General features: G+C 37.4%; 2 protein-coding genes across 4 annotated transcripts in view; both read right to left on the reverse strand.

The window, feature by feature from the left end:
* Positions 1–585: 585 nt before the first annotated feature.
* On the reverse strand, positions 586–15,473 carry pex5 (peroxisomal biogenesis factor 5). Of its 2 annotated transcripts, XM_028471344.1 has the most exons (16): positions 15,285–15,473; positions 10,452–10,588; positions 10,325–10,363; positions 8,709–8,826; positions 8,186–8,371; positions 7,544–7,628; positions 7,304–7,394; positions 7,019–7,141; positions 5,332–5,415; positions 5,094–5,213; positions 4,114–4,257; positions 3,955–4,025; positions 2,767–2,994; positions 2,503–2,668; positions 2,262–2,419; positions 586–1,569 (listed from the first exon to the last, which is right to left on the reverse strand). In XM_028471344.1, the coding sequence occupies exons 2-16, from the start codon at positions 10,563–10,565 to the stop codon at positions 1,332–1,334; spliced, it is 1,965 nt and encodes a 654-aa protein (XP_028327145.1). In that variant the 5' UTR covers positions 10,566–10,588; positions 15,285–15,473; the 3' UTR covers positions 586–1,331. The 2 variants fall into 2 exon arrangements, with proteins under 2 accessions (XP_028327145.1, XP_028327146.1); XM_028471345.1 differs by lacking the exon at positions 7,019–7,141.
* Positions 15,474–18,179: 2,706 nt separating this feature from the next.
* The window catches only part of clstn3 (calsyntenin 3), a 37,107-nt gene continuing 34,015 nt past the window's right edge, over positions 18,180–21,271 (reverse strand). For both annotated transcript variants that reach the window (XM_028470480.1, XM_028470481.1), the window contains exon 19: positions 18,180–20,069. In XM_028470480.1, the coding sequence (XP_028326281.1) occupies positions 19,911–20,069 (159 nt within the window). In that variant the 3' untranslated portion in view covers positions 18,180–19,910. The remainder of the gene's footprint in view (positions 20,070–21,271) is intronic.

Here is a 21,271-nt window from a genome sequence, read left to right on the forward strand (position 1 = left end):
TACATTGCATGTATCATTCCATTTTCCCTTCACTAAAAAGTTCATATTAATATAAAATGACTAATATATATTTTTTAAAAAAGGTAAATTGTGTCTTGGTTGGTAGGCAGCAGTTTTCATATATTTACAAAATCATTTTGCTGGTCCTTTCAGGGTGTGTTGTTATACACTGGCTTGGTATAAAATATATATATTTTTTTTAAACTGTAGTTGATTCATAAAAGGTCTAAATAACTTTTAACCATTGGTGTGTGTGTCTACTCTTCAGTGGATGTTTTTGTTGGTTATTGTCTCTTAAATAAATTTTTAGTTGAGCCTGGCTTTGTAGTCCCTCTTGGCATTATTTCATTTTTATTTTTCACTTGTTTCAATTTCTGAAATTCTAATAATATCGAACTCTAGAAATCCAAAGCCACTAAAGCCTAATCTGGCAGAATACACAAAGTCAGACAATCTCCCTATATTTTATTATAATCCAATTTGGACAGAAAAATTATTAGCCTACATACAGTACCTAAAAACGCCACCAGGGGGCGCAGCACACACTAAGAACAAGTTTATGATTAAGAAAAACAAAAAACAGCAGATGTTTAGAATCAAAGCTTTATTGCCAAATATTATATTAAACATTGCAGTCAGGATATAAGCAGCCTGAAAGACAATTATAGTGCATCAAATATACTACAGTATACAGTATGGCATATCAAATTATTCTATGAAAAGAAAATTGTTTTTACACGTGTAATAGGAGAGGGATTGGAAGGAGCGAAAAACGATTGTTGTCAATTATTTAAGAGTGGCAGAATTCCGATCATTCAGCGAACCATTATTGTCCATTATCCGAATCAAGCTCAGCTCACTTTACAATAACAGTCCTGCTTGTTTCCAGTTCATATTGTTAGAATAGGGATTCCTAGAAAATTAAATAAAGTATAAAACAACAACCCAGGAATGCTGAACCTTCTTAACATGGGATCCTTATGTGAAGCAGCACTCGCCTTTTTCAATGTATGTACATACCTACATAGAGTACTGACTGTTAAAAGTAGCAGGAAGGGCACAAAACCTGACAAAGAAATACACGTGATTGCGTCGTGCTTTATTCTTCAGCACTCCCTTTGAGTAAATGATATCATTCAGATCATTTCTTCTAAATAATAACATCACTGGATCCAGAATAAGCAAAGACTCAGAATCAAGGAAACATGAATGATGACGTGTAGCACAGTAGATAAACGTCCTTGTTACCTGTACCATGGATTCTGTGCACTTTCGTCACCCAAACATTTTCCTCCCTTCAAAGCACATTCACACTCAATGTTGACTGGCCATCATTGAGCTCCGCCTTCCACTTCCCGCTGAGAAAAATGTGTCAGCAATGTGTCCAAGTCCCGTCGGTCAGCCACGGCGTACAGAGAGCTTTCTCCCATCATACTGAGAGCCATACGCAGGGTGGACCAGATGTTTTCTGACATCATGGAGGCCGCAGCACCTCCGGGACCCCTGGGTGCATTTCCTGCCGCCTGGCGTTGTAGCGATAGAGCTTCAAGGAAGTGCTCCACCGCCTCTCTGTGAAAAAAAAAAAAAAAAAAAGTAATTTACAGCTTTCAAAATAAAAGCAAACACTGTCATAAACAACATACCAATAGGCAATTCAGGACTTTCAACTTCTCCTAATCAAAAGAAGCAAAAAATATCAGCCATGCAGTGGATATGGTTAGATATTTAAAGCAACACTGGTTACACAATATATATTTTTATCTTTATTTTTTTTACTTTTGCCTCCCTGTTTTTCAGAGGTTTTCAGGTGTGTTTTCATATACCTGCCCTTTAATAAAAATAGAAGATATATCATCTCCACCAGAATATGCATTAGTATCCATTGCAAACTCTGTCCCTAAAATTAGATTCTGAGGTAAAGAAAATGTACTAATAACCTTTGTCTGTTGGTTTCTTAATGAATAGGATTGGTTGAAATTCAGGTAATTAAATACACTAGAAAGCCCTGGTTTTTTTTTTTCTTTTTTCAATTTCCGGTATCCGTATCTGTAACAATTTGCAATCTTGATAACCTGGTTTTCCAATGGCTCACTTTAAAACAAGTCTATTTTAGAAAACTTTAAATGATTGAATTACATTTAAAAAGAGATATTTGACTGTATAATTAAAGGGAAATTACACAAGTAAGTCAACATTTTAAAAACAATATGTCTTTTGCCACAAAAAGATTTTTTTTGCCACAAAAGGAATGATTTCCTTACCGGTGTGCACCTAAATTAACGCAGCTGATTCCCAAGTTGTAGCGGCTACGGACAAACCCTGGTTGTAGTTCTAGAGCTCTCCTGTAGGCGGCCACGGCCTCCTCAGAGCGGCTTCCGTTAGCCAGAGTAGCACCTAGCTTATTCCACAGTAAGTAGTCCTGAAAGAGACAGAAGTTAAGAACGAGAACTCGGAGACATTTCCATCTCGACTCATTATGTGAGCTGATGTTTCTTCACCAACCTGTGGAGTGACGGAGAGAGCAGCACTGAAACAGTCCACTGCCTTGTCGTATTCTCCGCTGAGGTTGAAGAGAACTCCCAGACCACACTGCAGCTGGGGGTCCACCTGAGCAGGATCAGCGTTGGCAGCTCGCAGGAACAACGACTGGACATCAGTAAACAATGATCTGTATGCAAAAGCAAAAAGCACAGAAAGACAAACAGATTTTGGTATTCTGGGAACCAAATCGTCATATTCTGCTTCATATGAACAGCTGTCACTCACTCTGGCAACAGCGACCCAAACCGCTCCCTCTCCTTCTCCTTTTCCTTCTCCGCAGCTCCATCTTTCTGCTGTTGCTGCTCATGTTGTACCCATACGGAGTGGTATTTTGGATTGTGTTTTAGCCAGTCACGAAGGGTCTCACAGGCCTGCCTGTGCAGTGACTCATTAGTGAAGCTAACAGCTAACGCCATCAGGGCGGTTAAGTTGTCGTTCTTCAGCTCTATACACCTGAGTGACAAAAGAGAGGGACACACGTGTTTTATTATGAGTCTGCTATACAAGGAGAATCAGAACAAACGGGATGTATGTATGACCTGTCTACATAATTTAGTAATCAAAAACATCTACTCGTGAAGAGACATCAAATAAATTACCAGATAATTATTTTACTGAAAAAACATACACTTCCAGAAGTAAATTTAGACTCAATAATGATATTTAAATCTGCAGAGAAATATTGTCTTTAAAAAACACCAAGACTGTGTTTGAAATGTCACACTCCGTACTATGCACTACAAACTCAATGAGTGTATACCGTCTACTATATACTAAGTATGATTAGGATGATGACTGATGATGACTGTTCCCACTGAAGTATACTTCGTACTTTCCCAAGATGCATTTGGAACCTACAACGACAAAAACCTGAAGCACACTGAGGCTAAATTTCTCCAATGATTCTCCACCTTTGAAAGTTCTGAAATCATTTGAAGTGAGAAAATGACCAAGTAGAATTTAAACAAGTGCTCATTTGATCCATAAAACTCGCGGAAACACATTTCATGCCAACGTTTTGGAGATTTTCAGAGACCTTTCATTGTGCTACTGACAAAACTTCTGGTGAACTTCAAAACAAAAGCTCGATTTACAAAAGAGATAGAAAATTCATTGGAGACAAAAAGAGATGCTTTCATCTTGCGGTTGAAGTCGGTCCCAGGATGATTTTACATTCATCTCGCAATGCATCATGGGGCGGTTGAGTATGACTAGTTTGCATACTTAAAAAATATCCCGATATAGCATATATCCATGTATTTCTGGCTTACTCAATCTTTTCATACTATCTAATGTGAACGCACTACATACTCATTTAGATGTCAGACTTAGTATGAGTAGTACGTTAGCATGATATTTACAACACAGCCCTAGGTACTGATTAGAGGCCAGATTGCCTTTCTAATATCTGACCTGCGGAGGGCGCTGATGGCAGCAAACTCTTGCTCATTCTCTGCTTGACAAGTTCCCAGATACTGCCATGCCTACAATAAAGTAATAAAGAGAATGTTAGCATACTTAATGATCATTGTTGGTATCTTGTAAAAAAGAATGTGTGAGGCTGCATCTCACCTGCTGGTTGTCAGGTTGTCTCTGTACGGCACTTTCAAAGAAGCGCACTGCTCCGGGAATGTCTCCGGCCTCCATCCTCTTCAGTCCCTCCGACAACGGGTCAGGGTGGGACAAGTATGGGTTTTCCTCTTCAAACTGATACCCCTGAGGGACAAAAGAATATGTTGAATACATTTTAATTACAAAATTGGTGGGTGAAATCCTTCTTTTAGTAAAAGCTTTTCTCCAAAGTAAAACTCTTCTGTATGCAGTGCATGTCTCCAGTTCAGATGCTTTACTGCATAATGAAGCTCTAACCGTACTTGTTTTATGTATTTATTTACTTATTAATAGATTTTTTTTTATTATAGCTGTAAAATAATCTTTACAGACTTCCTAATTAGTACCATTTGAGTAAAAACAGAAAAAGACAAAGAAAAAAGCCACACTTGAGGAATGAATCAGAGACTTTACAAACTAAAGACTTATGATTAAACATGACCTATTTCTGGTCTGAGGGCCACATTAATATAATTCATGTGAACATTTAGAATCTAACCAATCTGAACATTATTAGTCATTTTTGTATATTTTGGTTGTCATTTGTGTATGTTTTTTTACTCCTTTTTTTATTGTTGTTTGTGTGTTCTTGGTGTCATTTAGTAATTGTTTCTCTCATTTTTGTGTATTTTTGTTTTTGTTTTGAGCGTTTTTGATGTTATTTTGTGTTTTTCACTTATTTTGTGACTTTTTGTCGGTACTGAGCACAAAATCCTGTTTTAATTTCCAGAGCGTAATAAAGTGGTAAAAAAAAAAAAAACTTTGGTACTTGTTCTGATATTTTACCACCTGAGCGACTAACGCCCCAAACAAATAAGCAGCAAAGCACTGTGAGCCATGTGATGTTAGACCTAAATGAGGACTGAGTTGCAGGACAAATCCAGCAAAGGCACAGATCATGTTTCTAAGTGGATGGCTGCTCTGAGCACATTGGCAGGTACCTTATCATAGGAACCGCTGAGTAGCTGATCGAAGTCAGACAGCCACGGGTGGCTCTCAGCATCACGCTTGGCCATCTCTTCCCACTCCTGCTGCAGCTTCTCCCAGAAATCTACATCACTCTGACAAACACAACAGATGCATGTCATTACTCTACGTAATCAAGTGTTAATAAAAAAAGAAAGTACTCCTATTTATAGATATTGTCCCCAAACGGGGGTAGGTTTCATGACATCCTACCTCCACTGCAGCTTTGGCCTGCTGAAAGTCTGGTCCTGATGTTGCAAACTCATCGACCCAGGCTTCAGCCGACTCCTCCGACACCTAGAACAGCAGTAGAGAGCAATGGCAGATGTTGAAAAGCTTCTGTGTGAGCTAACTCATTATAAAGTTATGCGAACTGAAGATGGGAATGTCATAAACGAAAACATTGAGGAGAGGTGAATTTAAAGAAGGAAAAGATGAAAGCAGAAGGCGCTAAAAGCTGGATGTCCTCTGCGCGTGATCCCAACTCATCTTATTTCACTGCAGCTTTAGCAGTACAACTAAATAGCAGCAAAGCACTTAAACACTAGTATAGATGGAGGCCTAATATACAGAGCAAAACTACTCATAGCTTAAAATAAAACAACTTTTTTTCTGAGATGACCACAGAGGTCCTACCTGCCTGATGACTTTGGCCCAATGCTCTGCTTGTTTAGTCTTAACTTTCTCAATCTTCTCAGTCTTCTCTGGGGTCTGCAAGGGAAGACTCCCTCCCCCTGTCTCCATCAGGAACTACAGAGGGAGGCCAGGACGGGTGACATTGGGGCAATGTTTAAAGGAGGGGGAGGGGGGTTGTTGTTGTGGTTTGAGGGGTGGACGTCATTTTAAGTAGTAAGGAGAGTGGATGGATGGAGGTTGTGATTTCCAAGCGTTTGAAGGTTAGTCAAAAGGTGGGAGAAGGACAGGTCACCGTTAGAGGGTCATGACATGAAGGTTTTAATCATGTGTCACCAAGGAGACGGACACACACTTTGACGTGGAAACATTTCTGCCATGAAAAGAACAAATCTAAATACCAAGTTTATTTGCAATCAATCAAATATATACTGTATATATAAAATTTCATTTAAATGTCAACCACAGATATTGTTTTTGTTGAAGCAGGAAGAATAAAAAGATAAAATGTTTTCACCTTCTTTATTGAACACCAAATATTGGTTAGTGTTGTTTTCTTTGTTAACTTCATTTGAATTCACACACCTTCTGCTATGTGCATTTCTTTACATGGCAGCCATGATCATAATGTTTGAGGGGTGGGGGGGAGCTGAACTCAGTATTTTAATTACGCTACTCAATGAACCCACATTTATAAAAGGGGATATCTGAAATCTGAAACCTGGCTCTGCTATTTAACTAAATTCATTTAGAATGGAGCAGAGCAAAACCAAAAAAAGCCTCAAATAGTGAAGCACAAAGGCAAGGATGACTGGCTGCTCCAAGTGTTTGAAGTTTAGCAGTTTTGGGTGCTCTTAGAAACACAGGGGGAAGAAATGTGTAAAAAAAAAAATGGGTAAACAAGGCACTCCAAAAATGACTAAATCAAAATGAGGAAAGAAATTCTAAAAAGCCTTTTTTTTAATGACCAAAGCATGGTCTTTGTCAGGGCGAACAAACATTTGATGACAACAAACACAATTTATTTCCTCGTTTTGATTTTGTCATTTCTGGAGTGCCTGGTTTCCCCCGTTTTTTTTTTTTTACACAAATAATTCAGCTGTTGCTTTAAGAGAATTAGAAATCAATCGAGGATTCTGGGCCTGTTTTGGGGTACACTGGTGGTAAAACTCTGATGGATACTGGTGAAAATGATCCAGTGGCTTTCCTAATACACCGTGTTGCCTTTTGTGGGCGTCGCCCTCTGAGTGCACACAGGGACTCATACCTGGTTGAGGTTGGAGGCCCAGTTCTGAGCCTCATGAGCCTGAGCTTTATCTGTAAGCTGTTTGTCTGTCCTGTTCTCCACTGTCACACTGCCCTCGCCAATCTGCCTAATGAACCGCAGGAACTACACAAACGACAATAAAATAAAAAAAATTAAATAAAGCCCTAAAGATACGCTCTGAGAATTTTAAAAGGTAAAGAAGACTGTGTTGAAAGTCATGTAAAAGGATGTGAGACGTGGCATAGAAACAATCCGATGAGCGCCGGTAAGACACAAACACCTCACCTCTGTGTTTTGTAACTTGGGGTCATCAACCTTTGAGACAAGTTCATTGGCTGTTTGCCTAAGCTCCTCCCCCGCCTGGTACTCCTTAGTCCTGCCACATTCACAAATGTACACAACAATATACCGTCAGTAGAGGTTAAATCAAACAATAATTACCAAATAAAATAAAGCTAATCTTTGGTTGTAGCTCCACAAATAGCAGAAGGATAATGTAAATGAAATTGTCAAATGTTTTCTCACCATTCATTTCCCTTTTCTCCCAGGTCCCCAAGCCACAGTTTCTCCTCAGATTGTTCCAGATACTCTTCAGCCCAACGACCCGGATCTAGGGCAAGAACATGTAAAAAATAATGGATCGTACCCCATATTCATATCAAAAATATATGGCAACCCTAAGTTGATCAAGTTTGTTATACTGTAAAATTATGCCAGCTCAGATATTTTTATACTGGGTTTTATAATAATAATTAATATCATCTAGATTTATATTTGACAAAGTGAAAGATTAGAATACAGTTATTCTGTTATAATCTGTAAAAAAAAAAACTTTATTTATATTTTTTATCAATTACTAGACATTTCAGGTGACCCTATTTAAACTCAAGGAGACCTCACATGAGGTCCCAACCCCAAGGTTGAAAAAAACTGCCTTAGGTCTAAAGACTTCAAAAAATTATAACAATACATGAATAGAGTTATGCAATTCATACATTAAATAACACAATTAACTAAAACCTCACATAACACATTATCCCTACTTATTGAACAGTTCAAGTTACTTGAAATGCATTACTGTGTTTCGGGGTTATTGCAGATAGAGCTCTGGCATCAAAAATAAGACACCAGTGTGAGAAAGGAGCCACCGTAACAAGGTGAATATACCTGCTGCCTCGGCAATGAATTCTTTTGTCCAATCAGCATCTGCTGCTTCAGTGCTGAACTCTCGCGTCCAATCAGCGTCTGTGGCTTCCGCTGCAACGGTGAGTCCGGGTGCAGAGGCAGACTCGGGACCGGACACAAATTCTGCAGCCCAGTCACCAGAAAGAGCCAGTGCTGCTACGTCTGGAGCTACAACAAATGACAAAAAAACAGTTACATCAGCACGTGCTGACACTTAAGTCTATGGCTGAAGCACAGCAGCATACGCAAAGGTAAATTAACTTATTTAACGCAGCTTTAATTGCCATCAAAGTAGTCCCAAGGCACCTTACAACATCTGCCACAGTCACCCATTCACACTCCAACTACACATTAATGGGACAGAGCTGCCACAGAAGATGCTGGTCTACCATTGGAGACACCTGAGGGTTCAATGTCTTGCCCAAGGACACTGAACCCCGGACAGGTATTGCTTTGGGATGGAACGCCCAGATAAGAGAAATAGTGAGGAAACGGTGAGGTTTACCTCTCTGTGGAGCTTGTCTGTAGCTCTGCTGGTCAATCTGTTGCATTTCCTCTAACAGCTGACCCATGTCGAAAGTGTGTGGTGCACGTGGAGGCTCGTGAAGGAACTCATTTACCAGCTAAAAGAAGAAAAAAATATATAACTGGAAATCAATTACACAGAAAGCTTTGAGAAAGTGTTGAAAAACCTGATGATCTTACTAATAATGCATCCTTGATCACTCAATAATGGATAAGTATGTTTAGCATACAGTAAGCACAGAGTGTTGCTAAAAGTCACTCACTCTTTCCTACAAAATCAGTGTTCACTACTTTGTTGGATGGAAAGAATGTGTTACAAGTAGGCCTGGGACAAAAATTAATAAATCAATTAATCAAAAGTTAAAGCTGCACTACTTCAATCTTGAACCATGACAGAGGGTCATGGCTGAATTCAAACTGTAAATTCCACCCCCCACTCTGATAATCCCTCCCAGTCTCCTCTCACGAAGTGCACGAAATCGCACACGAGAGTTGAACGCGCACTACTGGTAAAACACATCGCCACGCAAAAGGATGCACACTAAATAAAGGAAAATAGAACATTAGATTACCTGTCTAGAAGGAAAACAGCCACTTGCACGTATTAAAAGTTAAAAGTTAGTCCAAGACTGAAAACAAGTTAGTGCCGTGCACGCGCTTCATTATATATCGCAAATGAATTTGATAACTTTTCTGGCCTCAATAAATTGTAATGTACATGCACGTTTGTTTTCCTTGTCTCTCGCCTCCAAACAGACTGGATGACCTCAGTCTCAGCACCTGTGTGCACTCGTACTGTAGAGGAATCAACTCTTTCATCAGTCATCCAGTCTCTTTATCTTTGTAGAGGGAGGCGTAACGTGAGCATGGCTCAGCTACATTTAGCTACCCCGTCAAGTCGAGGAGGTGAAGCTGCATGAGCACCTGCTTCATACCTGTAAAGCCGTCCGTGTGAAGCTGCAGCCGTGCACCATAGCTGTGCAGGTGCTCGTGGCACTGTAAATTATTTGTTCAGAGAAGACAAAACTTGCAAGTTTTTGTCCAGTTTTAACACCGTCTTCATGTAAACAAAGCCATAAACACATTGTGTGAATGGAGTTACAACTATAACCTGCGTGCCTAAATGTTCAATATTTATTCAAGTGCAATTTTGTTTGTTAGGTCTTGATAAGTCCCATTATTTACTGTTTTGGTTGTGTGCGGTTATATATTTGTGTTTTGTTGGTGTTTTTTTTAACAGAGAGAGGGTCTATACTATTGTTTTTTATTTAGATTTTTATTCAAATGCAATTTTTAAAATTTAAGATGTTAAAACGTTCTTGAAATTACAATTACAATGGTAAAAATACTAAATAAATAAAAGTGAACTGCATTTAAAAGGGTGTTCTTGCATTATTATAATGTATTATTACATGAGTGGTTAATTTAGTCTAAAAAAAGGTGGCAATAATATAGTTTATAGTTCAATAATAATTTGTGGGACAATGAATTTTCCAGCAAAATTGTATTATCATCCCAGGCCTAATTACAAGTGTGACCATGAATGAAAACAAGGAGAAAAAAAAGGTTAAAACTAAGGTAAAGATACACACAAACCTGTTCTTCAGTTGCAATCTCAATGGGAGCGGGGGGCATCTGAAACAAACACAAACAGGACAACAAAGCCATGAAGTACCCTGACGTACCCTGCAATAAAACAGAGAAATAACTAGAAATTACTCACTGTAGGTGTGGATCGGTGCCGCCAGGCCCCCCCTTCTGTGGTCATGTGACTGGTCAACTTCATGAGGGGATTGGTCCCCCCACATTCTGCCTCCACTAACTCCCGCATAGCCATGGTCACACCACGATGTCTGAGAACTGAGAAGAGAATAACACTCTTTACTTTGGATGGTGGATAACAGATCCAGTCAGTGCTCAGGAAATTTACAACCACAAAAGAAAAAAAACAAAAACACAGCATTGCATGGAAAATAGTAATATATTAAATATGTTCCAACTGCATAATAGAAGAAGGAAGCCTTTTGTTAAAATCCTCTACCTAAAGAAAAGAATTATTAGGAACAAACCAATACTTTTTCCAGTTTGACCAGATAACTCAGTAAAACACAGCCAAGGAGATGCAAAATAAACCCACTATTACATTTCTTCTTACATTTTGAGCACTGTTTTAAATCAGCCTGTGAAAAGCATTGCTATAATTTGACTTTCTGTGAGTGACAGGCTGAGCGAGTTGAAACGAGGGTGGTTTTCACCCTTCACAAAAATGCTTATGACACAAAAAAACCGTAATCTCCATTTGCTGTTTTTCACGTTACTTTCAGACTTTCACTGAGCCGTTAATAACGAGAAGCGGATGGTTTGGAAGGCAGATGTGCAGATGCTAAATTTGACTCAGTGGAGCACTCTCTTTTCACAGGACTGCTGTCTTTTTGACACTACAATTAAACTACATGTTTGATAAAAACTCTCCCAAACTAAACTAATACGTTAAAAACATCAAGGCATTATTAGGATTAAGATGCATTTTTGAACACATTGATTTCAGAGTCAGAAACACTACCTTTCTCTTGCTTGTGCTGAAATTACTACAGACAAGAAATAACAATAACAAAGATCTTGTACATCTAGATCAGACATGGGCAACTGTGATTTTCTGCAGCCACAATGTTTAAATTAACTCCACAAGCACACACAACAACACATTAACCATAAGAAAAACATGAGAAGAAAAACATACAAAATTACTCAAAAATACAACAAAGCATCCAAAAACACAAAATGACAACAAAAACACACCGTACTCAAAAAACATATAATTACTACTGAGTGTGACGATATCTCGATACGGCGATAAATCATGATATTTTTTCCCGCACCATCGATTATCGATATGCTCGCGCTAAGTATCGTTTTTTTTTCTCCCCAAAACCTTTTCTGCTTTTTCACTAAAATGTGCAGGTAGGTCTTCACAGAAATGTTGTCACTGTTTGTTGAAGGAACCAATATATTGATTACTGGAATATTGCACTATAAGAAAGACCCTATTTTTTGTTTACAGAAAGCACTATTGGAGATACGTATTCATTTACATTGGTTTGTTGACACTTATTTACAGAAATGTTGCACTAAAATAGTGTCACTGTTCATAGGACACTTTTTCAATTTGTTGTCTTTCAGAGATATAAAATAAAAATGTCATTTTTTCACTTAATCTTGATTTCTGCCAAAAAAAAAAAAAAAAAAGGACATCAACAATACACAAAATTGGTTGCAAAAATACAATAAAAACACAGAACTAGGGATGTCCCGATGCAACTTTTTCAATTCCAATACGGTACGAATATTGCAGCCTTGAGTATTGGCCGATAACGATACAATATCAGCATGAAGCATACATACTTTTATTACTTATTTTGTAGTGTAGAATGTTAGAAAAGGCTTGATCAGGTGATGTTACTGAAACAGAGACAATAGTCAACTATTCAAGTTCACTTCAGTAATTTTTTACTGTCAGTATATGGTGGGAACAACTGAGGTCGGGGACAAAAACAACAAAAACTTATCAGAGCACTTATATCGGAGATTTTAGATGCAGTCCGATAAAATCCAATATTAGTTTTCTGGCTGATATCGGACCGATTTCCAAGATCAATATTGGATCTTTTATTCACAACATACATACATACATGAGTCTTGTCCTCCCATACAGCTGTTACTGATTCACTGATTTTCATCCTTGAACCAGAAGATTACTCATCTACCAGTCACAATATGGTCCATACTAGTTACTCTAGCTTCTAACACTTTGAGAACAACGTGTTCACAACTTGTATCATATTCTTCTTAAATTAACAAGTGTGTTAATATTTAAAAAAAGTGACTTTGTAATACTTGCCTTTACCTGACGTTATGGTATGAAACACAATAATCAGAAATTAACAAATTAAACCAAATAATTCAATTGAACAGAAATAGTTTTCAGTGTTTCAATATGTAGTATAGGGCTGAACCATTTTGGAAAATAATCTAATTGCGATTTTTTTCCTTAATATTGTGATTGTGATTTCATATGCGATTATTTTTTCAAAGGCCTCTTGTCATGTATTTTTCAATGAACACAATCAATAAATCATACTGTTTCACAATAAACAATTTCAGATTTCTTTAAACTTTAAATAAATATAAAATATACATTTTAAACCACAGATTACAACAATAAAGCAAACAAATCTGTGGCTTTACCTCTTCAACATATCTAAATAACTTCACGTTTCATGAAACATGTAAACATGTGGACTGCACTTCTTAAACACTCTCTGAACTTAACTGGACAGTCTATAAATAAATTAAATAAACACATATATATATATATATACACAAAAATAAAGCTTACTAATATCCAGTCAGTAACATCACACATACTAAACTGCAGGAAAAGTAAGGAGAACTAATATCTGCTTTAACCAATTGGACGTTTTTTAAGGTAAATCAAACTCCCAACGAACTTAAAATAAATAAAAAAATTGCAACCTTTGCGATTAGAAAATCACGTTTTATGATATCACGATAATATCGTAAATGCAATTAATCGTTCAGCCTTAGTGTAGCATCATATGCGGTGCTGTGGTGAGCACTTTGGGACAATTCTCTCCCCCAGGGGGTTGATGGGCATGAGGTGTGGTTTTACGCCCTATATATAGTGTTGGCGCTGAACTGATTAAAAGCTCTACTAACCTCCACCAGAGTCGTTCATCATTCTGCCACGGTGCATTATATTTATATAGCTATTTGTTTGTTATTTACTCAAGGTTTAAAACAACAACAACAACAGGAACCTGGTTTGTAGAGCAACATGCCTTAAAGTTAAGGGAACAAAACTATAGCACGACTATACACTAGAGCCCGACTGATTAAATTGTATTATTCAGGCTTTGTTTATTCTATTACTAATCAATTGACATATTTCAGTATAAGCTGCCCCTTGTGAATCAGCAGTAATGATTACAAACCAAAAACATGAAGAGAAGTGCACTAGTTCATTGTTTACTGCTACATTTTGGTGTTTTTATTGGCAGTGGCTATCAGCATGGTTGCCGTATCAATACACCGACATTTTATCCGTATGCAGCACCCTTCATTGGCCATTTAACGTCACGTGATAGGTCAATCATTGGTAAGTTAGGTCACGTGACTAAGACTAAACCGAACCCTAAGGGGGTTGTCTATACAGCAACTGTACGAATAGAAACTTTATTTTTTATGTGTCCAGGTTTACTGTTTGCATTTGAACAACATTGTTTTTTGCTATTTATTTTGTACATTGTTTTTCACAAACACAGTTTGAACAAAGTTTGCCTTTTCTAATTTATCAGTAACTTTACAGTCCTTATTTTGACAGTGTTACTATCTAAAGTTTTTTTTAATTTTTATTCACTAGCGTTTTGCTTTTTTGTCTTGAATCCGATTTTGAGTATTTTAAGAATTGTTTTTATGTACAGTTTATATCCTCCTGAGTATATCAATGTTCGTATATCGACTGATATATTAGCAGCTTTTGAAATAAATGGCATTATCAGTATCGGTCCTAAAAGTTCCACATCGGTCAGGCTTTACAATAGACCACAGAGCATCGTATCAAACAAGGATGAACAGTTGATCAATACACACAGGTCAAATGATCTCTAATCTGCCTGGGGATGTAGTTATATAGTTGTCATGATTAAACATTTGCAGTCTGCGTGTGGTGGTAGTGTTACGTCCCTATAACATTATATAGTTAGATGTTATAACAATCCCCAGGTGGACTGTGCTCTATACAGGTGAAGCTGAACTCATCCAAGCAGCAGCTGTGTTATGATTAGGATCAAAATAAGAGGATTACACAGATATTATTGCATATTAGCACAGGACACGTGTTATTTAAAACAGTCAAATCTGGATGCAGGAATCATTGGGAGGACTGTGAGACTGACAAACTACAGAATAGAAACAATAAGTCAACTCATGGTTTTCTCTGTCATTCTCGTAGAAACTATATATATATATATATATATATATATAAAATTTAAAAAGTAACATTTAATAATGCCATAATGTAATTTCCACATGTATTTATTGGTAAATCAGAACAATGGTTAATTTAATAAGTTCATGTTGGAGTTTATTTATAATGGGTTTCTGGTAGAGAAAGGGAAAGAACCAGGGTCTTGGTAGGACACTCAGGTCTGCAAACCATATGCAATATGAAATCAATTCAGACTGGTGATTCTACTCAGCCCTGAGACTGGGAACACTGGTGCAGAATCTACAGCCATAAACAAACCCTGACAACAACCCTATGAATTAACCACAATGCCTCCGCTTTATAAAGCCAACAGTTTGCTCTAAATACTGAGATAAACTAAACTAGCGAACGTCCTTTTGGGTTGTGAGCTTTGAGGAAAGCAGAGAAGCTGAAGCTAACAATGCTAATAGGGCCAGCGCTCGGCTCGTCCCCGCAGCGTGTGCCCGGACAACAAGCACGAACACACGGCTAACGTCAGGCTCATCTCACCCCCAACAGCAGCCGCTGTAACCGACCCACTCGTCCCTCCGTCTGCCGCTATCACCAGCCAGTCAGGACGATCCACCGGGGTTCACCGCTTAAACGCCCACCGCCGTGCGCCGACAGGAATCCTCCGTTATTTACCTTGCTCCTCCATGACCCACAAAACCCTGCAGCGTCAACCCGCAGCGTGTCGTAACTGACAGATTCTCCAACGCGCTTACGTCGTCTCTTACGCTACGTAACAAAATGGAGGTCAAAATCACCAGTGAGGTCGCCAGGTGGAAAAACAGACAATGGAATGATATTTTATTGTTATTTGTTCTCATGAATTTATATTACAGGGGTCACCAAACTTGCAGAAAGTTCGAGCTACTTCAAAGTTACCTAATAATCTGAAGGGATACCATTTTAATGAGAGGGAAAGATCAATAAAGAAGAAAGCAGTGTTAATTTTGTCAACTAAACATTTTCGTTGCCTCTATATTTTTTTAGTGACAATAACTAGACAATGACAAACGTGTTAACAAAAAAAACTGTATCAAAATAAATTTATATTTTTGTCGACTAATAAAAAACATAACTATAATTTAGTTACATGAGACAAAATCCAATCAGAACTTGTGATATGTGCACTTACACATTGATCACATCAAATCTGTCAGTGTATTTATTTACAAACATTAATCTATCCAATATTAGGTCATAAATAGTAATTGAATCTCAGAAAATGCATACCGCGTAAAGCAAATTCTGACATTTTCATCTAAATACATTAAATAGGTCATAAATGTATTCCTTAAAACATGTAGAAAGCCATTCAGCCATTTATAACGTAATTGTGAAGCTAGGCTTTAAAAACTGTTTCCAATTTCTGTGTTCAGGATTTAACGGGCGGGTCAGAAATCAGGGCCGCGTTACGTAACGGAGCCCTCATTAGCATAAACCTGACCCTGCTGCTGAAGCACACCAAACTTCCACGGCCTCCAGCGGGCACAATTCGGCCCCTAGCTGAAAACAAACCACATATTCAGACTCAGGGGAATAAAACGCATCCGCTGGTGCCACATTTTCAATGAAATGAGCAAGTTTTTACATCGCAATTTTGTTTTTCGTCTCTAGAGGGCGCAGTTCGGGCTCTACCCGGGAGGTGATGCACGTATTCGGACTGGGGCGGAGGAGACCTTTCCGCTGACACCTCGTTTGGCCCGAGCACTTTTGGAAGCACTATCGACGCTGGAGTGCTTTCACATTGCTCTCTCCGATAGATGCAGTAAGGAGGCGTCGCCTTTCCTGTGTGTGGGTGTGGTTCCAGCACCTCTAACTGACACGCCCCCAGCGTCTCAGAGCAGAGAGATGATGCATGATGTTGAAACCTAATTTTGTATACTTAGTGATTTTTTTCATCTTTCAAATTTGGCTCAGTGGTCAATGACACATGTTTCTGTGGTGTGACAAACTCAACAAATGTATTTCTGTTTTACACAGACTTTAACTGTATATTTTAGTCGACTATATTTGTAACAGATTTAGTCTACTAAAATAATGTCATTTAGCTGACTAAAACTAGACTATATAACTGAAATTACAAAATTTTGACTAAAGCTAAGTTGCATTTTAGACAAAAGACTAAAACTAAATAAAAATTTGCTGTCAAAACTGACACCGGAAAATAAGCAGCGACATAAAAAGTTATGGATTACTTAAGTTTCAACAAGCATAATTTTATTTCTCTTGATATATGCAGTTGTTTAATTTCTGAAACATATAGGAATTCATCATGTTTCAATTTTAGTAGCCACGATTAGCTGATGGTATTTACAATTTAAAAAATATATAGGATTTCATTTATTTTAAAATCCACTTCCTGTTTTAAAGAAATAGAATTATTCACAATTCAAATGTCAAAACTGCAGCATCTTCAACAAAATCCTATGTGTAATACTTGAACACGTTTGTCACACCATTTCAGTAAAAATAAACATTTAAAGATGATTCATTCATTACAAAAACTGATTAAGTGCAGCAGTATGTAGATCTACTTAAGCACTGACCACATCTAAGTAAATCAGATTTTAGACAGAGCCCTTTTGGTCCAGGGGAAGCAGATTTTAACTGGTAAAAAAAAGTACGATTTCAGAATTTTTATGCCAAAGTTTGCATTTCCATGTATAACTAATACAGCATGTAAAGCATATAGAATATCCCAACAATAAATGATAATCAGTGCTGCCTCTTGCTCTTACAATTCCTTTATTTTATGACCAATGCTTTGTGTAATTCAGTGCAACATTTTGTGGGATTGTTTGTAAGAAATTACAGGATTTTAGAATACTGGAGCATTTTTTAGACAGTTGCGGTAAGATTGTGATTAAAAATGAATGCAGTCGTGTAATAATAGGAAAAATAGCAAATTAATGCAAATAGTGAGGGGTTTCATTGAAATTGTGAATATAAAGGGACTAAAATACATACATCTGAAATATTTGGTAGCTTACACAATCATTCATGTTTTCTGTAATTTTTACTTTTTCCTGTGGTCCATATTAGATGGTCTATAGGGCCGACTTTGGACCCCAGGCCTTGAGTTTGACTTGTGATTTAATGGACTAGGGAACTGGAGGGGCTTTCAAACAGTATTTTTGGATAGGTCCTTTACCATGAAATGGCTCTGCAAGTTGTTGTGATTTTACAAAAAGTCAATGATGAAAAACATTTGACAAGATTTCTACTACTGATGCTTTTGCTGCATTTTAAATCAATTGGAGGCTTTTAGTTAAAGTTTAGGGATGAAAAAAAAAACAATAAAGAGTTACAAAAAACAAGTGTTGATGTACAAATAAACAAAACAAATAACTGAAGAGTTGTGTGAGCCCCAGTCCAACAATTCAACTCACCAGTGGAGACGTCATATAGTGGTTTTATTATGAATTTTGCAATGTTTTCTGACGGTTCTCAATAGCAATTAGTCAGCATAATTCATTTCATCATTGTATCAATAATTACAGGTAAAGTTGAAGTAGTAACATAGTAATAATATAAGCTATTAATCAATGCAATTATTTTTTTTTTTTCCCTTCTTAACATCACACCCAAAAACAACAGGCTTTATTTTACTGACAGCTTTAGCACTGCACATTGATAGGCTACACAGACGGACAGCAAGAGGAGACGTAAAGGGACGGTGGGGGAGGGCGGAGGTAGCGAGGCCAAAGGTGGATAAAGGTGGGGGAAGCACACGGTTGTACATTCTTTGAACCAAAGTTAGCATATGGAGTAAGAAGCAAGAGATAAAACCCTTTTGAAAAGATTCGATTCATTTTAACATGTGAAAAAATTACCTGAAAGTGTGACGGAGGAAACAAGTGAGACTTTTTTTCTTTTTTTTTCTTTCTTTTTTTTTTTTTTTAAAGCATCACAAAAAAGTGCCCTCCTTTTTGTGTGACTCTGACGAATCTTAAATTACAACAATAATACACACAAATTATAAGACACTCATCAAGCCACAGATTATCATCCTTATTACTACTACTGCTGCTATCATCAATAACCTGTTTTCTGATGCCGTAACTGTGATTAATCCTATGGGGGTGGGGGAAGAAAAAAAAGATACATTATAATTCACTCTCCCTCCAAATGTGCAGAAATAGTGGCTGCAATAGTAATAGTAATAACAATCACATTGTAATAGTCATCATTGTATGTACAGAAATTTCATTACAATCAAAACTGCCCAAGCTGAGCGGACATTCTGGAAACAACACGGGTAAATATATGGTGTGTATTCTTGTGATTATGTGAGAGATTACGTGTACCAGCTTAAACTTCATGTAGGAGCAGCATGGAGTAATGTAAACCAAAGCAGTCCAGCAAGATACATCAGGTTACACTGATTTAATTCTACACCGACGTTTTTGGACTCATTGCGCAAGGATTCAGCTCTTTCACTCTTGATGTTTTCTTGATGTAACGCAGATGTTCAATCATCAGCTACAGAAGGAATACACAAATTGAGGACCTGGAGCGTTGAAGGATGAATGCCGTCGAGCTTAAACTCTCGCCGATGTCTGATCTCTCAATTTACGTTGTTTAGAGGTGGTCAAGGGGAAGCAAGGAGAGAGAAAACAGCTTGTGCACAGACTTCTGGAGTCAAACAAGGTGAATCAGAGGCATAAATTCACATGTATTTGCTTGTGAAGAATTGCTCCCATTTTGTAAATATCTCATTCTATGTTTGATAACAAAAAAATAAAATACAATCTTTTTCATTTCTTTTTTTCTTAAATAAAACTAATCTCATTCAACCAGTATTACACTATACAGACACATGATCTATTGGTGAGTCAGCACTAGTGCACCACAAACAATTTGGTGAGGTGGTTAAATTACACGTGTGTACATTGTGCCATTGAACACTTATGTGGAGAAACATCAGCCCCGTACTGGCTTTAGGTCACGTATGGCGCTAATTATCGAGGGTGTTATGGTGACTGTGTTGTGTGAGGTGTTTGTAAAGCATACATTCCTTATAATAGTGGTGTCAGCAGTTGTTGATAGTATGAGTGTTTGCGTACATGTGATCGGGGAGCTGACTGGTGGTTTCCATGAGTAATGGTGCAAAGAAACGTGTGTGGTTCAGTAGCGACGAGGGTTGCCGTCCCTGCCCTCCTTCTTGATGATGATCCGCTGGTCGTCGCTGACGTAGTCGGGTGACTCTGCCACCTCCTCCTCGTCCTCCTCCTCCTCCCCCTCGCCCTCCGTGTCAGGGGTGATTCCCATGCGGGTCTCGTAGGACTGAGTGGAAGCAAAGGCACGTGGGTAATAAAAAAAAAACAGTCGCATAAGAGCAGGGTTGGGGTCAATTACATTTTTCAGTTACAATTACACAGAGGTGTAAAGAGTACTGATATATCCTGCTCACATAGAAGTACTGTTATTTGATTGAAAGTACAAGTACAGGTAAGTTATACATAAAATACTTAAGTACAAGTAAAAAGTAGCTAAATTAAACAATACTCAAAGTAAAAGTGACAAGTTACTTTCACCCCCCACATATACGTTATTTTCCCTTGCATACAGTAAACATCTCATGTATAAACTTAAAAAGGAAGAGATTAAATCTTCCACAATTGGAACCATCTGTATGAATTAAAAGGTTTGTCAAAATGTACAATTCTTTTAAAAATAAAACACCAATGAATTCAATTCAAAATAAAAAATATATATCTATATATTATGAACTCTAAAACTGAGAAAATAACCTCCATTCAATGCTGTTTTGGTGCCGTACATAACGTTTAATCTGATTGGTCGGCAATGATGTGATGCATTTGATTGTTGTTGTGTTCATTTAAATTTTTTGTAGTTTCACAATGTCCGTTAATCATTTATTAAAAATAAAAATAATTTACTCAGTAATTGTTGGGTGTAGGAATGTAATTAAGTACTTTACTTATTTTAAAAAGTACTTAATAAGTACAAGTGAAATTACTGACTAAATATACTTCACAGTGAGCAGCATTTTTTCCCAATTACAAGTAATGTACAATTATTTTTTATCCTCAGAAAGACAATTACAATTACGTTCTCAATTACTAAAGTTCAACTACAATTAATCACTATTACTGAGCCTGAATTAAATAACCTAATAAAAGTTAACCTTCCTCTTGTGTTAGCTTTCTGTAAGCATCTCTAATGCTAACGGGTCCTAAATCAGCTGTAAAATACACTAAAGATAAATATCTATTATCTAATTTATTTTTTTATCTATTGGTTACGTTAGGCTTCCTAATAAATGAAAATATAGGTTTCAATATTTTTGCTGTGGGCGCCCGAGCCTGTTTTGTGTCAGTATATCCCTGAATTTATTAAAATGTGGGAAAGAAACATATTTTGCTAATTAAAGTAAATAAATAAATAAAGTACATATGTGTAGAACTGTACATAGAACTATAACTTGGTTCTCCAGTTGTGTGTTAAATTATACAGTAATTGAC

This window comes from Gouania willdenowi, chromosome 16 (genome assembly GCF_900634775.1).
Source record: "Gouania willdenowi chromosome 16, fGouWil2.1, whole genome shotgun sequence".
Lineage (NCBI taxonomy): Eukaryota > Metazoa > Chordata > Actinopteri > Blenniiformes > Gobiesocidae > Gouania > Gouania willdenowi.

Coding starts and splice junctions, on each gene's coding strand:
- pex5 (XM_028471344.1), bottom strand. CDS start 10,565: ATGGCTATGCGGGAGTTAGTGGAGGCAGAATGTGGGGGGACCAATCCC. Junction 7,142..7,303: donor CCAAGTTACAAAACACAGAG/GTGAGGTGTTTG, acceptor TCGTTTGTGTAG/TTCCTGCGGTTCATTAGGCA. Junction 2,420..2,502: donor CTCTCTCCGTCACTCCACAG/GTTGGTGAAGAA, acceptor TGTCTCTTTCAG/GACTACTTACTGTGGAATAA.